Below are 18,995 nucleotides of genomic sequence, written 5' to 3'. Positions count from 1 at the left end.
CCGTAGTAGGTATATAAATATAATTAAAAATAAACTGTAGGCTGCACTCCTCATACTGACCAACATTTGTGACGTTCCTAATGAAAAGGTACCACTTTCTCTGACAGGTTATTTGTATAAAGATATAATCAAATTTCGTCTTTATGGTAAACGACAAAGTGGTACCTACCTTTTGATTGAGAATGTCACAACAGCGACTTAAAAATTACTTTTGTTTCGATTTTTAGTAGACTTTTTAAGTTTATTTTAAGACGCAATTTATTGTGATTTTTGTTATGTTTAAGCGTGGCAAGCAACATTAATTACATTGATGATGATGTTCATTAAATACAATATTTTTTTATACTATACTGAACTGTCACCCTATACATGAGAATGAACAGCGCCCTCTTGACAATGATCATATATTACTGGTCAGGCTTTAATATGTGTCATAATTTAGTAAAGTCCCCTTTGTGGATTCTAAGTTTCCGAGTTACAGCAGTTTAGTGAAAGCGTTTTTTTTTTAAATATAAATTAAGGGTTGAATAAAGAGGAAAGAAAATTTGATTATTTTTGCGCTACGACGCACGGTTTAGGAGATACAGCCCTATAAAGTTTTTTTATTGTTTTTTTCTTTTTTACATTGTGTTTTTTGTATATTACTTTGGGGTTTCATAAAGGGGAACGAAAATTTAATTATTTTTGCGCTACGACGCATGGTTTAGGAGATCAAGCCCTATAAAAAAAACTCTTTTTTTTTTGCGTTTTTTTTTGTATAAATTAATGGTTACATAAAGGGGACCGAAAAGTTGATTATTTTTGCGCTACGACGCACGGTTTAGGAGATACAGCCCTATATAGATTTTTTTCTTTTTCTTTTTTACGTTTCTAAATCTTAATTAAGGGCTTCTTAAGGGGAACGAAAATTTGATTATTTTTCGCTACCATGCACGGTTTAGGAGATACATCCCTAAAGTTTTTTTTGTTGTTTTTTTTTCTTTTTTTTGTCATTGCGTTTTTTGTTATTACTTTGGGGTTTCATAAAAGGGAACGAAAATTTTATTATTTTTGCGCTACGACGCACGGTTTAGGAGATACAGCCCTATAAAGTTTTTTGTTATTATTTTTTTCTTTCTTTTTCTTGTGTTTTTGTATATTATTTAGGGGCTTCATAAAGGGGAACGAAAATTTTATTATTTTTGCGCTACGACGCATGGTTTAGGAGATACAGCCCTATAAAGATTTTTTTTTTAAATTTTGCGTATTTTTAAATATAAATTATGGGTTGCATAAAGGGGAACGAAAATTTTATTGTTTTTGCGGTACCACGCACGGTTTAGGAGATACAGCTCTATAAAGTTTTTTTTCCTGGTTTTTTTTTGTTTTTTTTTAAAGTATTAATTACGGGTTTCTTAAAGGGGTTTTTTAAATTATTTTTGCGCTACGACGCATGGTTTAAGAGATACAGCCCTATAAAGATTTTTTTATTGTTTTTTTTTTTCTTTTTTACATTGTGTTTTTTGTATATTACTTTGGGGTTTCATAAAGGGGAACGAAAATTTTATTATTTTTGCGGTACCACGCACGGTTTAGGAGATACAGCTCTATAAAGTTTTTTTTCCTGTTTTTTTTTTGTTTTTTTTTTTTAAGTATTAATTACGGGTTTCTTAAAGGGGTTTTTTAAATTATTTTTGCGCTACGACGCATGGTTTAAGAGATACAGCCCTATAATGTTTTTTTTTTATTTTGCGTTTTTTTTTAAATATAAATTATGGGTTGCATAAAGGGGAAAGAAAATTTTATTATTTTTGCGCTACGACGCATGGTTTAGGAGATACAGCCCTATAAAGATTTTTTTTTTAAATTTTGCGTTTTTTTTAAATATAAATTATGGGTTGCATAAAGGGGAACGAAAATTTTATTGTTTTTGCGGTACCACGCACGGTTTAGGAGATACAGCTCTATAAAGTTTTTTTTCCTGTTTTTTTTTGTTTTTTTTTTTAAGTATTAATTACGGGTTTCTTAAAGGGGTTTTTTTAAATTATTTTTGCGCTACGACGCATGGTTTAAGAGATACAGCCCTATAAAGTTTTTTTTTTAAATTTTGCGTTTTTTTTTAAATATAAATTATGGGTTGCATAAAGGGGAACGAAAATTTTATTATTTTTGCGCCACCACGCACGGTTTAGGAGATATTATATCTATATATATACTATATATAGCTATAATAGCTCTATAAAGTTTTTTCCTGGTTTTTTTTTAAGTTTTAATTAAGGGTTTCTTAAAGGGGAACGAAAATTTGATTATTTTTGTGCTACGATGCACGGTTTAGGAGATGCAGCCCTATAAAGATTTTTTTTGTTGTTTTTTTTTCATTGTGTTTTTTGTATATTATTTTGGGGTTCCGTAAAGGGGAACGAAAATTTTGTTCTTTTTGCGCTACCACGCACGGTTTAGGAGATATAGCTCTATAAAGATTGTTTCCTGTTTTTTTTTTTTTTTAAGTATTAATTAAGGGATCCTTAAAGGGGAACGAAAAATGGATTATTTTTGCGCTACGATGCACGATTTAGGATATGCAGCCCTATAAAGTTTTTTGTTATTTTTTTTCTTTTTTTTCATTGTGTTTTTAGTATATTACTTTGGGGCTTCATAAAGGGGAACGAAATTTTTATTATTTTTGCGCCACCAAGCACGGTTTAGGAGATATTATATCTATATATATAGCAATAATAGCTCTATAAAGTTTTTTTCCTGGTTTTTTTTAAAGTTTTAATTAAGGATTTCTTAAGGGGAACGAAAATTTGATTATTTTTGTGCTACGATGCACGGTTTAGGAGATGCAGCCCTATAAAGATTTTTTCCTCTTTTTTTTTCTTTTTTGCGTTTTTAAATCTTAATTAGGGGCTTCTTAAAGGGAAGCGAAAATTTTATTTTTTTTGCGCTACGATGCACGATATAGGAGATACAGCTAATACAGCCCTATAAAGATTTTGTTTCTTTTTTTTTTCATTGTATTTTTCATTTATTACTTTTGGGTTACATAAAGGGGAACGAAAATTTTATTATTTTTGCGCTACGACGCATGGTTTAGGAGATACAGTCCTATATATTTTTTTACAATGCATGTGCTCGAAAAGTGCGTTTCCTACGGAGCCATGTCGTGCGGAAAGTACTGCTTTTCGGCACTTGTGCTTTTTGTTTTCAATTTTTTTTACAGTACATATGGTGCTACTTTCTCGCACTAGTGCGGAAAAGAGCACTTACCGTGCATATGTCGAAAGTTTAAAGGGCCATATGTACTGTAAAACGTACGATACACGTGCGAATAGGTAATTCGCAACTCGTGTCGATTTAAAACACTCCTTTTAATAATTAAACTTATTTGCCATGACATGTTTTTTTATTTACTCGCACAATGCATAGTAAAACATTGTATGATACACGTGCGTAAAGATGATTTCCGCACTTGTTGCATAAATAGCAATTTTTTTTATCAAAGAATGAAAGAAAGTCACGGTATTTATAACCAAATTTTACTTTAGTGGTACCTTTTCCCTATCACTGTCACAAATGTATGTGGCGTTCACGTAAACGCGATATTTTTAAGATTTCCCTGCGCAATGTTGCCAGCTCGCTCGCAAATCAAACATGTACTTACAGTTCTTTTGCATAATGGTGACATTGTACAATATCTATGAGATTTAAATAGGTAAAAGATAATTCGACGCATTCTTTGCTTGCTTGTTGCTTGTTGTTGTGTTGTTTGCGTAACTTCTTTGAATAAGTTGCGTTAATTTGGCGCACAGGCGAAGTAAACATGCGTTGCGTACGGCAAGGTCACGCCGCGGCCCCACCCTGCACGGCCTCCGTTGCCCATTCAGACCGCCCGCTAGCTTCGTTTGAACGCAAATAATATTTTTGTAATATTTGTTTATGCAGTGGATGCAAGTGACACAAATTCATACATCTTATTTATCCCGCATTTCAAATTAATAAGATGTAAACTCTAATATCTTTAATATTCTTTTGTAACGGTGACAGCCTGTTACAACAAAATCATCAAATATCTTATGAAGCTATGCCTTAATAAGACACAAAATCATTTAATGGACCTATTTAAACGATTAAATTCGACCTAAGTCATTTTTTTTTAACTCTAATTTTTTTTTGTGTCATTTAGAATATTATGACATAGTATCAGATTGCAGTGGACGTAATTGACACAAACTATGTTTTCACACTAAAAACACTATCCTAAATGCAACACAGTTACATGTTTTCTCTCGAATATTTTTTTCTCCAAGATAATTCAAAATAAAAAATAATTACCACAAAATAACAAATTACTAGAAAAGCAAATTATATATATGACACAAAACAAAATGTAAGATTTACATCTTAACAAAGTATTCATAAGCGAAAACAGAATTGACTTTAATATTTTTATAACCTAGGGGTCAAAATATAGCCAGCGGTACAGGTCTATGATACCTACTAATAAATGTGTAAATCGGGCCTTATGTTTATATTCGAAATAATTGAACCTATTGATTTCTCTAATACTTAGCATATCAGTCTGGCGTTGTATGCAGATGTCGGCGTGTGCCAACATCATTGGACTATAAACAAGGCTAAGCCAGTTTATTCTTGATTGGAGAATTTAACTTTTTGAAATTCAAAGAACCCATAAAGGCGTCGTTTCTTGTCGTGCCCACAGCGCCATAAGTACTATGGCGCTGGAAAAGTAACCGTAATGCTTTCATGTAGGGTTTATTTTTGCTTACTTATTTCAATAATGTTGGGTATATAGTGCGTCACATATTTGGGTATTACAAAGTGCTAAAAATTCGTACAGAATTTTACGACATACAGAATTAATCATTTTATCATAAAAACGTAGTCATAGGTAAAGTAACCTATACTGGGGCCACCTCACACTAGCGTATCCCGAGCGTTAGCGTCTAGTCAAGTCTATGGCTGCTGCTCGACGCAACGTTGGCGCAACTGCGCAGCGACGCTATTTTCCATACCGCTGACTAGACGCCGACGCTTAAAAAACGCTAATAGTGTGGGGTGGTCCCTAAGGGTAGACAGCTGCCTCTATAATTACCATAATACGACTTCATCATAGGTGATGGTTGCCAAGCCTTCAACAAGAACTGCGCGCTCGGCATCAAGGCCAACGAGGACAGGATCGCCAAGATCATGCAGGAATCGCTAATGCTGGTCACCGCGCTCAACCCTCACATCGGATACGATAAAGTGGGTTCTCAAATCATTGCCGAATGCTTCTCATAAAATCTCAACTGTGCGTTTCTCTAGAAACTTCCTGCCTCGCACAGCTAAACTGTGGAATGAACTGTCGCCTGCGGTATTTCCGGACCGATATGACCTTCAAACCTTCAAGAAAAGAGCGTACTCCCATCTTAAAGGCCGGCAACGCACTTACAACCCCTCTGGTGTTGCGGGTGTCCATGGGCGGCGGTAATCGCTTACCATCAGGTGATCCGTCTGCTCGTTTGCCTCCTATTTTATAAAAAAAAAATTACAGTCAAATCAAGGGTTAGGGAGGAAAAATAACACAGACCGATCCCAGCGATGAGTAGTAGGTATAAAACTCTTGTTTTTAAAACGTAAGACTTGTACGATTATTTTGCAACAATTGATCTCGACCTATCGTATATTTTTGGAACTGTCTATCACTGCTACCATCACGCTCCGCGGTTGTAGAGCCATTTAGTCCTTAGCTAAACTGGTTCTTAAATACATAGGTGTCTACGCTATGAAATGTCAAATTTAGCTAGAGCCCTAAATAGCTAAACAATCACGGAGCGTGACTGCACCTGTGTTGGACACGACACCTTATATGTCCAAGAATGGTACCTACCCTACGTAATCTTATTTTAATTCATTCAGGCGGCCCAAATAGCCAAGACGGCGCACCAAGAAGGAGGTAACCTCAAGGAAACTGCCATCAAACTGGGAATCCTCACGGCGGAACAGTTCGACCAATGGGTGAAGCCTCAGGATATGCTTGGACCTAAGTAGACTAGTTTATTTCTAGGCTTTCTTATGTAGTTAGCGGCCGGCAAACTTACGGGCAGGAGGCGAAAGTGAAATATGAATGCGCAGAATGAAAAAAAAACAGACAATATTGGATTTAAGCATGCATTAGGTGATGTTGATATTTCTGATAGATGTTGTTAGGTAACTATAATCATTAAAATCCAATTAACTGTATCTTACCCTTCGACTGCCAATGACGCCCACAGACGCAGACGCGCACGGCATGGTTATAGATTAATATTAATCTTCGTGCATTTAGATGAGGTTTACGGTGGCGCTTTGTTGTATATACGTATACTAGGCGTGGCGTTCTAAGGGCCCCACAGCCCACATTAGCGTTTTTTGAGCGTCGGCATCTAGTCAGCGCTATGGAAAATGGCGTCGCTGCGCAGTTGCTCCAACGTGGCGTTGAGTAACAGCCATAGAGTTGACTAGACGCTCGGGAGACACAAGTGTGGGGTGGCCGTAGGTGGACTCGGCGCTAAAATAAACTCTTTTCATGTTCTTGGCGTTAGTTAGGGGTAAGTGATCAAAACTGAACCTAATAATAAAAAAGTTCTTCAGTGTGCCAGGCCGAATTCGAACCTGTGACTTCAGCATGTCAGTTATGGCGCCAGCCGCGATTGCTGAAGATGGAGGTTCGATTCCGGCCTTGGGCAACAGGAGGCCGTAATCAATATTATGTAGCAAGTAGACAAAGTTTTTTTATTGGACAGTTTTTCTACTTTCAACTAGGTAACACACAATTATTTGGTACCTAAGATAATTTGCTTTATTCCATACTAGATTTAATGTTTTTTTAGGTACATACAGTGCATTGTTTTGTTAGGATGTTTTGAAATTGTTATTGTAAATATTATTTATTGTCAATATACTGCTAAGCTTTTTGTGAATTTACTCATTAAATATATGTTTAATTTTTTTATTGTGGTAATTTGTTTTAATTTGAACTAGCTTCCTTATTTAATAATTGGCCAACACTAGCGTCTTTTGAGCGTCGCCGTCTAGTCAGCGCTATGGAAAAAATAGCGTCGCTGCGCAGTTGCGCCAACGATGCGTCGAGCAGCATCCACCATAGTTGACTAAGGGCGTTTTCACTTAAGTGTACCATTATTTTTCGAAAAACGATCAACTTTTCGGTTTATTTCTACTCAGAATCACGAAGACTATCGATTTAAAAAGAAAAAAAATGTCCCCAAAAATATTACAGTTTTGTAACGCATTTTCACATACATTTTGTATGGACCATTACAACACCCAAAATTTGTATGAAAAACTGGGGACACTTTTTCTCTTTCTCTCATTCTTTCAATAGTACTCGTGAGTGTAAATAACTCAAAACTTGGTTTTTCGAAAAAAAATAATGGTACCATTTTCTCTGAAAACCCCCTACACGCCGACGCTAGTGTGGGTGTGGGGTGGCCCTTATAGAAAACCCTCAATAATAAGCAGTCCTTCCCGAACTGACTGATGTCCTTAGTAGATTGGGCGTGGTGTTCAAAATGATCCGAACACCTTTGTTTTGTGCTTGAACATCTCACCCGCTTATTCCGGGAGCCCGATTAGGATTTGACAACTTGTTTGATACAACCTTGAAAATCGTCTTGGTTATTGGCGTGCATCTCACGCACGACTTTCACTTAATTAGGTATATACATTATACATATTGTACCAAAATCAGCGTGAGTGATCTTCAAGGTCACATAAAAATAAAAAACGTTTTTAATTAGAGTTAGACCAAGAAAAGTCTGCAACGATTTTGATAGCATACGCAGTGCAAGTGTTAATAATACGTCATAATTTCATAGAAGTTTGACGTTTAAAATAACACTTGCACTGCGTATGCTATCAAAATCGTTGCCGACTTCTTGGTCTAACTCTAATACCTACCTCCTACTACAATGTTTAGGTGAAAAACACCCACGCTATAAGAATAAGAAATATTTATTAGCACAAAAAAAAGAACACAAAACATTCATTCATTTAGAGCAGGGGTCGGCAACCTTTTAGCAGCCAAGGGCCACATAGTAGTTAACGAAATTGACGCGGGCCGCACTTTGTTAATATTTATGACTTTATCAGGTATTGCCGTTTGTCAAAATTATATACAAAATAGCCAAGGAGGCCCGCGGGCCGCAAGTGAGAGGTTCGCGGGCCGCCTGTTGCCGACCCCTGATTTAGAGTATAGACGAACAGATTTGTGCTAAATGTGCTATGCTATCGTATTTCTGTCCTCTGACATTCTCGGCCACGTATCCGATCGTACTTGTCTAAGTAAATATTAGGGCACAGCGTGGGCTGAAGACGAAAGTAGAGGGCCCGTGCGAAATAGTCTTTTCATACAAACGTAATCCTCATTTTCCTCTCTGGATATTAACATTATTGAAAATATTTTGATACAGTTTGTTGTATATCAACTACAGCCCCTATGTTTGATTTTTTTAGAATTTTTAATTATTATAACAGTTAGGAGCATTTAAGTATTTGTATGAAATCTGTTTTTCGCTCCTAATTTTTACAATAATCAAAAAATAAAATAAAAAGTCAAACGTAGGGGCATAGCTATGGTTAATTCACATCAAATTATGTAAAAATATTTTCCATAATGTAAATATCAAGAGAGGAAAATGGGGGCTACATTTGTATGGAGAAGCCGCCATCCCCTTTCCTCTTAAGTGGATTTAGATAGGTACGACTCCTAGGACTGAGGGCCCTGCAGTATGGGGTTCTTCAAAGAAGGAATGTACAGAGGTTTTTAAAGGGTCGGTAACGCGCATGCGACTTGAAGTTGCATGCGTCCATAGGCTACGGTGACTGCTTACTATCAGGCGGGCTGTATGCTTCTTGGTCACCGACGTGGTATGCAAAAATAAATACACATGGATCACAAAGGCGTTTGTAAAAAACAAATTGCAACATTAATTTTTACATGGTATTAATAATGACAATGTTCCAAATTCATAACAAAACGAAAGCTTTTGGGATTCAGGGTTAGTTCCCGATTCGCCTGATTCTTGTTTCGTCGGGATCGTAACGTAAAGTAAATCTGGCGAAACAAGAATCCGCGGCGAATCGGGAACTTGGACACGCTAACTTTCGACGCCTTGTGTTCTTGAACAGAAAATAGGACACGATAAAATAAAATAAACATAGATGCTTTAGCTACCGTTATATTTAGCGTAAATATTATGTAATTTACAGGCTCTCTTAACAAGTACATTGGTACGTCTTTGGTACGGTCTGGTAACTTACTATAAGTAAAATACTATTTATATCACAATACTGGAATGTAAATGTATTGATTGCTTTACAAACTACTATTACATGATTGGAGAACATTTGTCATTTCCTTTCACTGGCATTCGTCATGTATATTTCGTTTATTTGTTTGATATAAGAAAAACACACTTGAAAGTGTTTGATGATAACTATCCTCCTAAGGCCCAGCCATACAAATGAAAAATCCAAAATATGCCACTGAAATTTGAACCCAGTATAGGAAATATAATTGATTTTGCGTTGTTCGAAAATTTAAAGAAACAAAGCAAAAGCGACTGTTCCAATTGAATAGGATTAAAATTTCATCGAAATGAAGACGTACTAGGAACTTGGGCCTTAGGAGTCTATAGTCGTTTATAGCGCTGTGTATATAACTTTGTGACCTCATTACACGTCCTTGGAATTGAAAGGATTTTTAGAGAGCAATTCAGATCAGTGTATAAGGACTAGAACCTATTTACTAAAGAAATATACATTATTTTAAATTCTGATACGTGTAACCATCAGTGGCCAGAACAAATTTCTAAATCTAGTAATATGTACCTATTTGGAATACTAAAATGGACTAGAACCAATTTTACAATTAGGCTAAGTACATAATAAATACATTGCAGGCCTTATTCAATGATTATGTATAAAATTATTCTTAAAAATAAATAATTTACATAAATACATCTTTGATATTTTGGAACTGTTTCACAGCGAGATCGACCGGTAAGTCAAAGTTGTGTGGGGTTAGTCGGTCTAGACTCTGCAGAGTGTCTTGAAACCCAGTATTGACAACATAGCTTGTTGAAGAGTAATATGAATCAACCAGAGACCGGCATTTAAGTATAATATTCAACCATAGCACCAGTTTGTGAGAATTTAAAGCCGCACAGACGAATGCTTTAAAATGAGCATCATAACTTCTCTTATAAGGTGTATGAGAAGCTATGATACTGCCAATAGCGCTTAATAAACTTTGTTTGTTTGAAATAGCATTTCCACCGACAATATCTAGGTTAAAACTCTGACTGAGTTTCCTAGCGGGTGTTGAATTGAATCGGTCGCCATCGTTGATGTCATAGTAACGCAAAATGAGATCCCATACATGTGTCAAACTAGACGATGACCTTCGGACAGGGAAGCAACCTATTATAGGGACTAGAGAGTTTGACTCTGGTCCTGTTAGGCCGTGTTGAAGCAAATCACGGATATTTACAGCTAAATGTCTTCTTACTGCTGTTGTTAGTGGTATATCATTGATTATAACGCCACCTTCTTCAGACTCACTGTCATATGTGTCCATTATGTTATGATTCTGTCTGTTACGAGAGACTAGATGGAGAACGGCATCAATAGACATTTCTAACTTCGCTCTGAGATTACCCCAGTGTGTAACAATAGTTGACGATTGCTTCTCAACTTTTCTACTTGAGTTTGGGGAACAACCAAACTGTGAGACGGTAAAAATTTGAATTAATGTACTTGCTTTTCTCATTAAATTAATAGTCTCTGTCCGGAGATCATCATTATTAGCTTTGTTTTTGTTAAATGTCTTGTCAAAAGAGTTCTGTGACTTTGTACTTTTTGGTTCTGGTGTTTTAGATTTTGAGTTTTTCAGATCTTCATTTTTCATGAGTTTTATAAACTTCTGCATATCTTCGATATGAGCTTGTAGTTTGCAGATGATTTCTTCTTTAGAGAGCTGTTTGTCAGCATATTGCCGGACTGCACAGTTGATCTGATGTCTCAGCTCATCTGCACTTAGTGGTTGGTGACAACCTTCTTCCAAACTGCGGTCTATTTCAGATCTTAAATGTTCTATAAGAGTTCTGTGCTGTTTGTCACTTGCTTCTGGATTAGCAGCAAACCTGTAAACAAGTAAAAATTTATAAAATTACCTTTACTATTTAAATTTTTTTTAAACCAAGTAACAGTATTTGTAAGTGTAAGTTGCCTACATCATACTTCTCCAAAAAATCTATTTTGTTTCTACATAAAAGATCTATAACCCTTTATATGGCCCCAAAAGCCATTTAAAGGCTTTTTTCTGGGAACGGGTGGACGGGTCCCTGGTATGATCATCACAAATTTAGAGGTACATCATTTACCTTTCGAGTTCCTTCAGCTGTGTCTGCAACCTCTCAATAAAATGCGCCTGTTTGGTGCGTTGTCGACGTATCTTCGTCTCAAGCTCCACACATTCCGCGCAACTCGCCTCTCCAGAGCTCCCCTGCGGGGCGGCCCTCGCCCCGGGCACTCCTCGCGACGTAAACTCCTCCAACTCCTTCAACATAGCATCCCTCTCCTCCGGCGACGCCTTCAATATCTGTCGCAAACGAAACTCCACTTGCGCTAGGTGCGAGGTCAACGAAAACACGGACGAAGATAGTATCTCTTGTTCTTCTTCCAATGCGTGCAATCTGTCCCCAGAATTCTGCTGCATCTCGTCGCATAACGTCTCCTTAGGAGCCCCCAGGGGCTCCCGACGGGGCTCCTGCCAGATAGGGATTTCGCCACCGTCATCATAATCGCTGGGACTATCGCTTACATCCATGACTTTATTTTGCTCACTATTTTCGGAAGTCATAAAACTGTCGTGTTTATGTTTGGAAACATTTTGATTGGAATGTAAATTATAACATTTGTGGTGTATTTTAAGACAAAACTACTTTTCAGGTGCTTTCTCTAAGCAAAAACTGAAACTACACTGAACTGAAACCTGAAAGAAAACGATTTACGTCACTGAAAATTACGGACGTCACTCGAAAATTGAACGAATGGGTGAATGGTTGAACTTTGAAAAAAGTTCTATATTCTATAGGATTGGTGAACGAATGGCTTTTATGAAATGTCAATAAAGTCGCGTTCACTGTCCATTAATTTTTACCTGACTTTCAAATAAACTTAAGTGTTGCCAATATTTTAAAAGAAAAGAAAACAAGAAAAGTTTACAGTTTAATCAATATCAAATTAGGGAACTGTTTTTTTTTTTTTCATAGATAGGTACATATTCTTAATAAATATGTCAAATAGCGACATCTAACGACAAAATTCAGAAATATTTGATGTGGCTCACGGACACGACATGTAAGTATAGTTAGAAGTTAGAAATGAGTTGGAAGCTCATATATAGATGTCACTAATATGTTTCGAACTACATATTTAATAAATCGCCTCAGTTTCAAAAATTCGCCACCTAGATAGCGATTCGAAACCGGTCTAGTTGCAACTAAGCTATCGAATATTGATCGACTTCATACTAATATTTATTACTGACATTTCTTAAGGCCCAGTAGGTTCGTGTTCTTGAGGACATATCGTAAACTCGGGTAACTTGACCCAAATTTTTCACGGTAGGTAGGTACCTTACCTCTAAATGCTCTAAATATATCCAAATAATTTCTACGGTATTATATATGCATTGAAATTACTGAGTGGATATTAAATATGTAATACTTAATTAACAGTTCTAATTAAAGAAATATTTATTTTTATTTTTGGGTCAAACTTGAACTCAAGATCGACGACTATCCTTTTATATTTATTTCATACAAATACATATGCTAAAAGATACTGGCCATTGAAACCGTTTTGGGCTGTTTGATAATTTACAAAGCGAAGTATTGGTAATTTGGTACAAAGTTCGACCATAAATTTTTCATATAAAAGATTTAAAAAAAATCTTTAGTAAAATACCTAGAGAGGTGACCTAGAGTATGAAATATCTCTTCGTATTGTCTAGAACATACCTATACTTGCCTATACCTATTTTTTGCCTTGTAAAAAATAGAAATAGAAATCGGGATCCGTGTGGCCTTGCCATTTGCAGTCTTCATTATTGACTTGTCCCTGACAGCAGTTGTTTTTGACAACATTAATTAATTACTTTTGTCTGACGCAGCATAATTAATCGAACGTTTTCGAGTGCTCGGAGCAATGCTGAGCCGAGCGGAGCCGAAAATGCCCGAAAGGAGGACTTTCCCACTCCTGGCATTACTACTACTTCTTCAGCTCATTGGTGGTGCGTGCCGCGGCTGCTTGGAAACCATCCCGAGCGCGGACTTCTGGCCGAAGGGTGTGATATTTCGGCGCTTCCGTTGAAATCTGCCGAATCCTGCACCAGCAGCTGACGCAACAGAAAACTGTGTCGCCAAAATGATTTTAAGATTTTTATTACTGTCTATATTTATTTATCGTATGGCAATTATATTTTATGTTCATTTATTAGCTAGCTTATAATCTAAATCTATAATTGTCCAAGTAGGTGATGGCTGCACTCGTTACGGTTTTAAAATCTTCCACTGGGCCATCGTACTTTGTCAGTGGGCACTCCAAGACGATATGCCGAACAGTTTGCTTTGGGCATCCGCATTCGCAGCACTCCTGATCACTCCATCCCCATTTTTTTCGGAGGTACGCACAGTGGCCGATTCCTGTTCTCAGACGGTTAAGCATGCACCAGGCACGGCGTGATTCATTGAACCCAGGCGCGTGGCTCCGTGGGTTTAGCTCAAAGAGATCAGATGGGACGTCTGCCTGTGACCATTCTTCGGACCAGGCTTCGTTCAGGTTCCACTGAGAGCATGGTTGGTGGGTAAGGAGAGCCGGTGGGTTTCTGGACTTCAACCTTGTACATCTGAACGTAGCCAAGTCTCTGTTGAGAGGCAGTTCCGGTCGTTCATGAGCTTTGTTAACTTCTCTGAGCAGATGGTGTTTGCGACGGAGGTGGGGAGGGGCAATGCCACTTAGAGCTGGGAGCCAGTGCACATGGGTGGGCTTCATGCATCCCGTGATGAGACGCATCTCAGCATTTAGCTGCGTGTCAATGACGCTTGTGTGGGCACTGTTGAGCCAGGCGGGGGCGCAGTATTCCGCTGTAGAGTATACAAGCGCCAAGGCCGATGTTCGCAGGCAGCTGGCAGATGTTGTTCCCGTTAGTTTTTGCAGAATGCCATTCCTGGTCCTCAGTTTTGCTGCGGATTAAGGTGAGAGCTGTAAGTTAAACTTCGGTCCAGAGTGACACCCAGGTATACTGTCTATATGTTAGTTTGTAAGTTGTAAGGTATCTATGGGTCATAGTTGTCTGAAAATAAGCGATATTTTAATTTTTTTTAAATATTATCTACGCAGAAGTCGCAGGCAGAAGCTAGTGATCACATGAGGATTATGTTATGAATAATTCGATAGTTTCATATAGAACGGCTTAAACTAAACCAATTATTGAGTTTCGAATCGATTAGAGGCCCCGCTGTCGTAATGGGGTATTAGATGCGTATTATCAAAGAGGATATAATAAGATAGAGCGGTACTGTCATAGTAAATTTTGTAACCACTTTAAATTCACTGCCATCTATCGACATATTTTAAAACTAAAAATGAAGATTTATAAAAATACGTTAAAATGTACTTAAATATGGATAAATGATTTTTTTATTTGCATTAATTATTTTTAAATGATATTGTCTTCGGTTACCGCGATAGTTACTCATGAAATAAAACTATGAAAACGGATTATATCGCGTATATTGAATTTATAATACATCCCGACGTTTCGAACTCTTTACAGCGTTCGTGGTCAACGGGTATTTTTAAATGATTTTGACCCATGTTCTTTAACGGATATGCGTTAAAATTATAAATAACAAACGAAACCGTCAACGCCCTCTATACGAGAGTAGGCCAAAACTAGTGGTGACATCTGATCGAGAATCAAATTTTCGTGATTTTCGAGGCACGTTTTTTCCTTAGACTGTATCCATCTATTACGGAGTTATATCTATCTTTGGTATTATATTATGCGCAGATTACTCAAGAGGATATAATAAGATAGAGCGGTACTGTCATAGTAAATTTTGTAACCACTTTAAATTCACTGCCATCTATCGACATATTTTAAAACTAAAAATGAAGATTTATAAAAATACGTTAAAATGTACTTAAATATGGATAAATGATTTTTTTATTTGCATTAATTATTTTTAAATGATATTGTCTTCGGTTACCGCGATAGTTACTCATGAAATAAAACTATGAAAACGGATTATATCGCGTATATTGAATTTATAATACATCCCGACGTTTCGAACTCTTTACAGCGTTCGTGGTCAACGGGTATTTTTAAATGATTTTGACCCATGTTCTTTAACGGATATGCGTTAAAATTATAAATAACAAACGAAACCGTCAACGCCCTCTATACGAGAGTAGGCCAAAACTAGTGGTGACATCTGATCGAGAATCAAATTTTCGTGATTTTCGAGGCACGTTTTTTCCTTAGACTGTATCCATCTATTACGGAGTTATATCTATCTTTGGTATTATATTATGCGCAGATTACTCAAGTAACAACAGATACCTGACTTATTTAGAAACAATGGGCTTTACTCGCACAGCCCGTGACATATCTTTATGTTTAGGATTCCATAGTAAACTAGGAACCTTTATTTTATTTTTATTTTATACTTTATTGCAACCATGGTATTCATCAATATACAATTAATTTTTAACAAGCAGAAACGTCTGCGATCGATGCTATTAAGCTTAGAATAAATTTAAAAGTGGAAAAATTACTGCCTTGGGTGAGACTTGAACTCACGGCCTCTGGATCGATACTCCAGCGCTCTGCCAACTGAGCCACCAAGACCTCATCCATAGTCAGCAAATCTTCCCTCTATATGGGTCTAGGGGACCCTAGCGACATCTACCGTAAGAGTGTTACACTTCTTAAACGGCCACCGGAGTTCCAAGTCATATTGGAAATTCCCAGAGAGTGAGTTCAAGTCTCACCCAAGGCAGTAATTTTTCCACTTTTAAATTTATTCTAAGCTTAATATACAATTGTTATACATATATAATAACATTTCTCCAGTAAGAATGATTTAAGAGTTTATAAAAAGATTTGGTTTCTCAATTGTTTTTAAAGAGATGGGTATTTTATTATAAATTTTGATAACGCTGTAATAGGGACCTTTCTGATAGATGTCGAGGACAGATTCCGGAAGAATTAGATTGTATTTACGTCGTTCGCTCTTATTATATAGTTTCGCCATGTCCGTCTGTCTGTCCGTCCGCGGATTTGCTCCGTCATCGTTAGTGCTAGAAAGCTGCAATTTGGCATGGATACAAAAATCATGTGTGGCGACAGAACAGTAAAATAAAAACTACAAAAGAATTTTTTAGGGTACCTCGGGTACCTCCTATATAAAAAGGTTTTTTTTTGCTTTAACCCAGTGGCGGGGTATCGTTCGATAGGTCTTTCAAAACGAATAAGTCTCCAACAATCATGGGTCTAAAAGATATGAAAAAAAACCGGCCAAGTGCGAGTCGGACTCACGCACGAAGGATTCCGTACCATTACGCTAAAAACGGCAAAAAAAATCACGTTAGTTGTATGGGAGCCCCACTTAAATATTTATTTTATTCTGTTTTTAGTATTTGTTGTTATAACGGCAACAGAAATACATCATTTGTGAAAATTTCAACTGTCTAGCTATCACGGTTCATGAGATACAGGCTGGTGACAAACGGACAGACAGACAGACAGCGGAGTCTTAGTAATAGGGTCCCGTTTTTACCTTTTGGGTACGGAACCCTAAAAATCGTGAAACAAAAGCTTAAAAAATACTTAAATGAAAACTATAATAGCGAACATGATCGGTAACGTCCAACCGTTTTTAGGGTTCCGTCCCCAAAGGGTAAAAACGGGACCCTATTACTAAGATTTCACTGTCCGTCTGTCCGTCTATCCGTCTGTCCGCCTGTCACCAGGCTCTATCTCATGAACCGTGATAGCTAGACAGTTGAAATTTTCACAGATGATGTATTTCTGTTGCCGCTATAACAACAAATACTAAAAACAGAATAAAATAAATATTTAAGTGGGGCTCCCATACAACAAACGCGATTTCTTGCCGTTTTTTGCATAATGGTGCGGAACCCTTCGTGCGCGATTCCGACTCGCACTTGGCCGGTTTTTTAAAGTTATTGCAAAAAGTCATTTCTTCTTAGTAAAAAGACGTAGGTACGTTAGGTACCAAGCGCTGCACGCTGCGAAGGTACTCCGTTATGCTTGTAATGTAGGTACATGATACTTACTAATAGCCCCCGTTTTCCGATTACTCTTGACCAGGTTTCAATTATGGCCATACACAATCATTAACCGCTGCAGACGACCATCGAGTGCGCCGACTTCTGGCCACAGGGTGTCGTGTTTCGCAGGTTTCGGGGCAAACTGCCGAATCCGACACAAGACCACACGATTCAACGGAGGCACGCCGTTTTGTCGGATAAATAGTGTTTAATTTCAATTTATATAATACACTGTATGTCAGTCTGTAAGGTATTTATAATATGGGCCTTGTTGCCTGATTTAAAATTTTAAATTAATTAATTAAAATAAAAGTCGTTATCGTTACTCCTGTGCATATAGATAATGATTTTATTGCCACAGGTTACCAGAAAAGTTACCGTAACCACTTTCGATGCTGACTGTCTGTGGCTTAAGAGTCCCCGGCAAATTCACCTTCCTATACAAACACCGAATGAAAAGCTCTTCATACAAAGCGACTATTCGGTGAGCTTTCCTAATTCAATTCAAATTTTCCCGAGTTACCGTAGTACCGCAACTTCTTTTAACCCGCCCGTGTTTTCCGATTATAATTGGATGTACGAATCCAATTAAGAAGTCCTTTACTGTTCTCTGTTTACGTTCATTTTGGTAATAAGTGCCTATTATTGCATTTAATGACTTCCTTCAGTCGGTAATTTAGTTAAATGAGCTGGGCTAATTAGGTCTTAATGCTAGTTGGAATTGAGAGAGATAAGTCAGCAGATAGTTGTAGAATTTTGATGTTTCTTTTCGCAATTGTAGAATTTTCCTTGATATCTTTTTCAGTATGAAACACTGGATATTGATAAATTGTCCTATAAGTTTGACCTAGGCCATAGGTACACTGGTTTATACTAGGAGTGTTAGAATATACTTACCTACCTTTTGACTAGAATAACCTAGTTTAGTTTAAACTATGCACTTGTTAAGACCAGGGGTCCATTTCTCGAACGGTATTACTTAGACTAATATTATTAGTCTACAAACTCAAATCATGTGAGCAGCAACACGCTAATAAAATTAGACTAATATCGTTTGGGCCCCAGTTCGTTTAAAAACTTAGGTGTCATATATTATTGATAGGTAGCATGCTCTGAAGTGTGCGTGAAGTTTTATTATTATCAATGCAATGTTAATTCAATTAAATTGTTCATTGAGATGACTCCACGGTCTATACATGACTCTACTTACTTTAACCCAGGATAAATCTATAAACCTGTCCTGCCAATAGTAGAGCAGTAGCGGACCGCCCTAACTGGGTAGTTGGAGACTTCTGATATAAGTATTTACGTTGCTAGATCTCCAGCAAGATTCAAATACGTGTCTTATGCATGAGAATTTTATTCTTCATGGTTTATAAATAATTTGAATATGAGCAGGTCTACTATAAGTACTATAATTCACGATAAATCTATAAACCAGTCCAGCTAATAGTCCACCGAGCAGCGGCCCACCCCAATACACCCAGTTGGGCGAAGAGTTTAGATATATTGTCGTTGCTAGATGTCCGGCGGGGTTCAAGCTTGCTTTGTATTCTGTCACTGCGCAGAGAGAAGCTGCTGCACTGGAA

General features: G+C 37.1%; 1 protein-coding gene across 1 annotated transcript; it reads right to left on the bottom strand.

Moving 5' to 3' along the window:
- Positions 1-9,203: 9,203 nt before the first annotated feature.
- On the bottom strand, positions 9,204-12,086 carry LOC134747724 (RUN domain-containing protein 1). The gene is made up of 2 exons (XM_063682348.1): positions 11,427-12,086; positions 9,204-11,186 (listed from the first exon to the last, which is right to left on the bottom strand). Exons 1-2 carry the CDS (start codon positions 11,903-11,905, stop codon positions 9,992-9,994), a joined length of 1,674 nt encoding a protein of 557 aa, XP_063538418.1. The 5' UTR covers positions 11,906-12,086; the 3' UTR covers positions 9,204-9,991.
- Positions 12,087-18,995: the final 6,909 nt, after the last annotated feature.

The sequence above is a fragment of the Cydia strobilella genome, chromosome 15 (assembly GCF_947568885.1).
Source record: "Cydia strobilella chromosome 15, ilCydStro3.1, whole genome shotgun sequence".
Lineage (NCBI taxonomy): Eukaryota > Metazoa > Arthropoda > Insecta > Lepidoptera > Tortricidae > Cydia > Cydia strobilella.
This window is presented reverse-complemented; position numbering and strand designations above follow the sequence as displayed.

Coding starts and splice junctions, on each gene's coding strand:
- LOC134747724 (XM_063682348.1), bottom strand. CDS start 11,905: ATGACTTCCGAAAATAGTGAGCAAAATAAAGTCATGGATGTAAGCGAT. Junction 11,187..11,426: donor CAGCTGAAGGAACTCGAAAG/GTAAATGATGTA, acceptor ACTTGTTTACAG/GTTTGCTGCTAATCCAGAAG.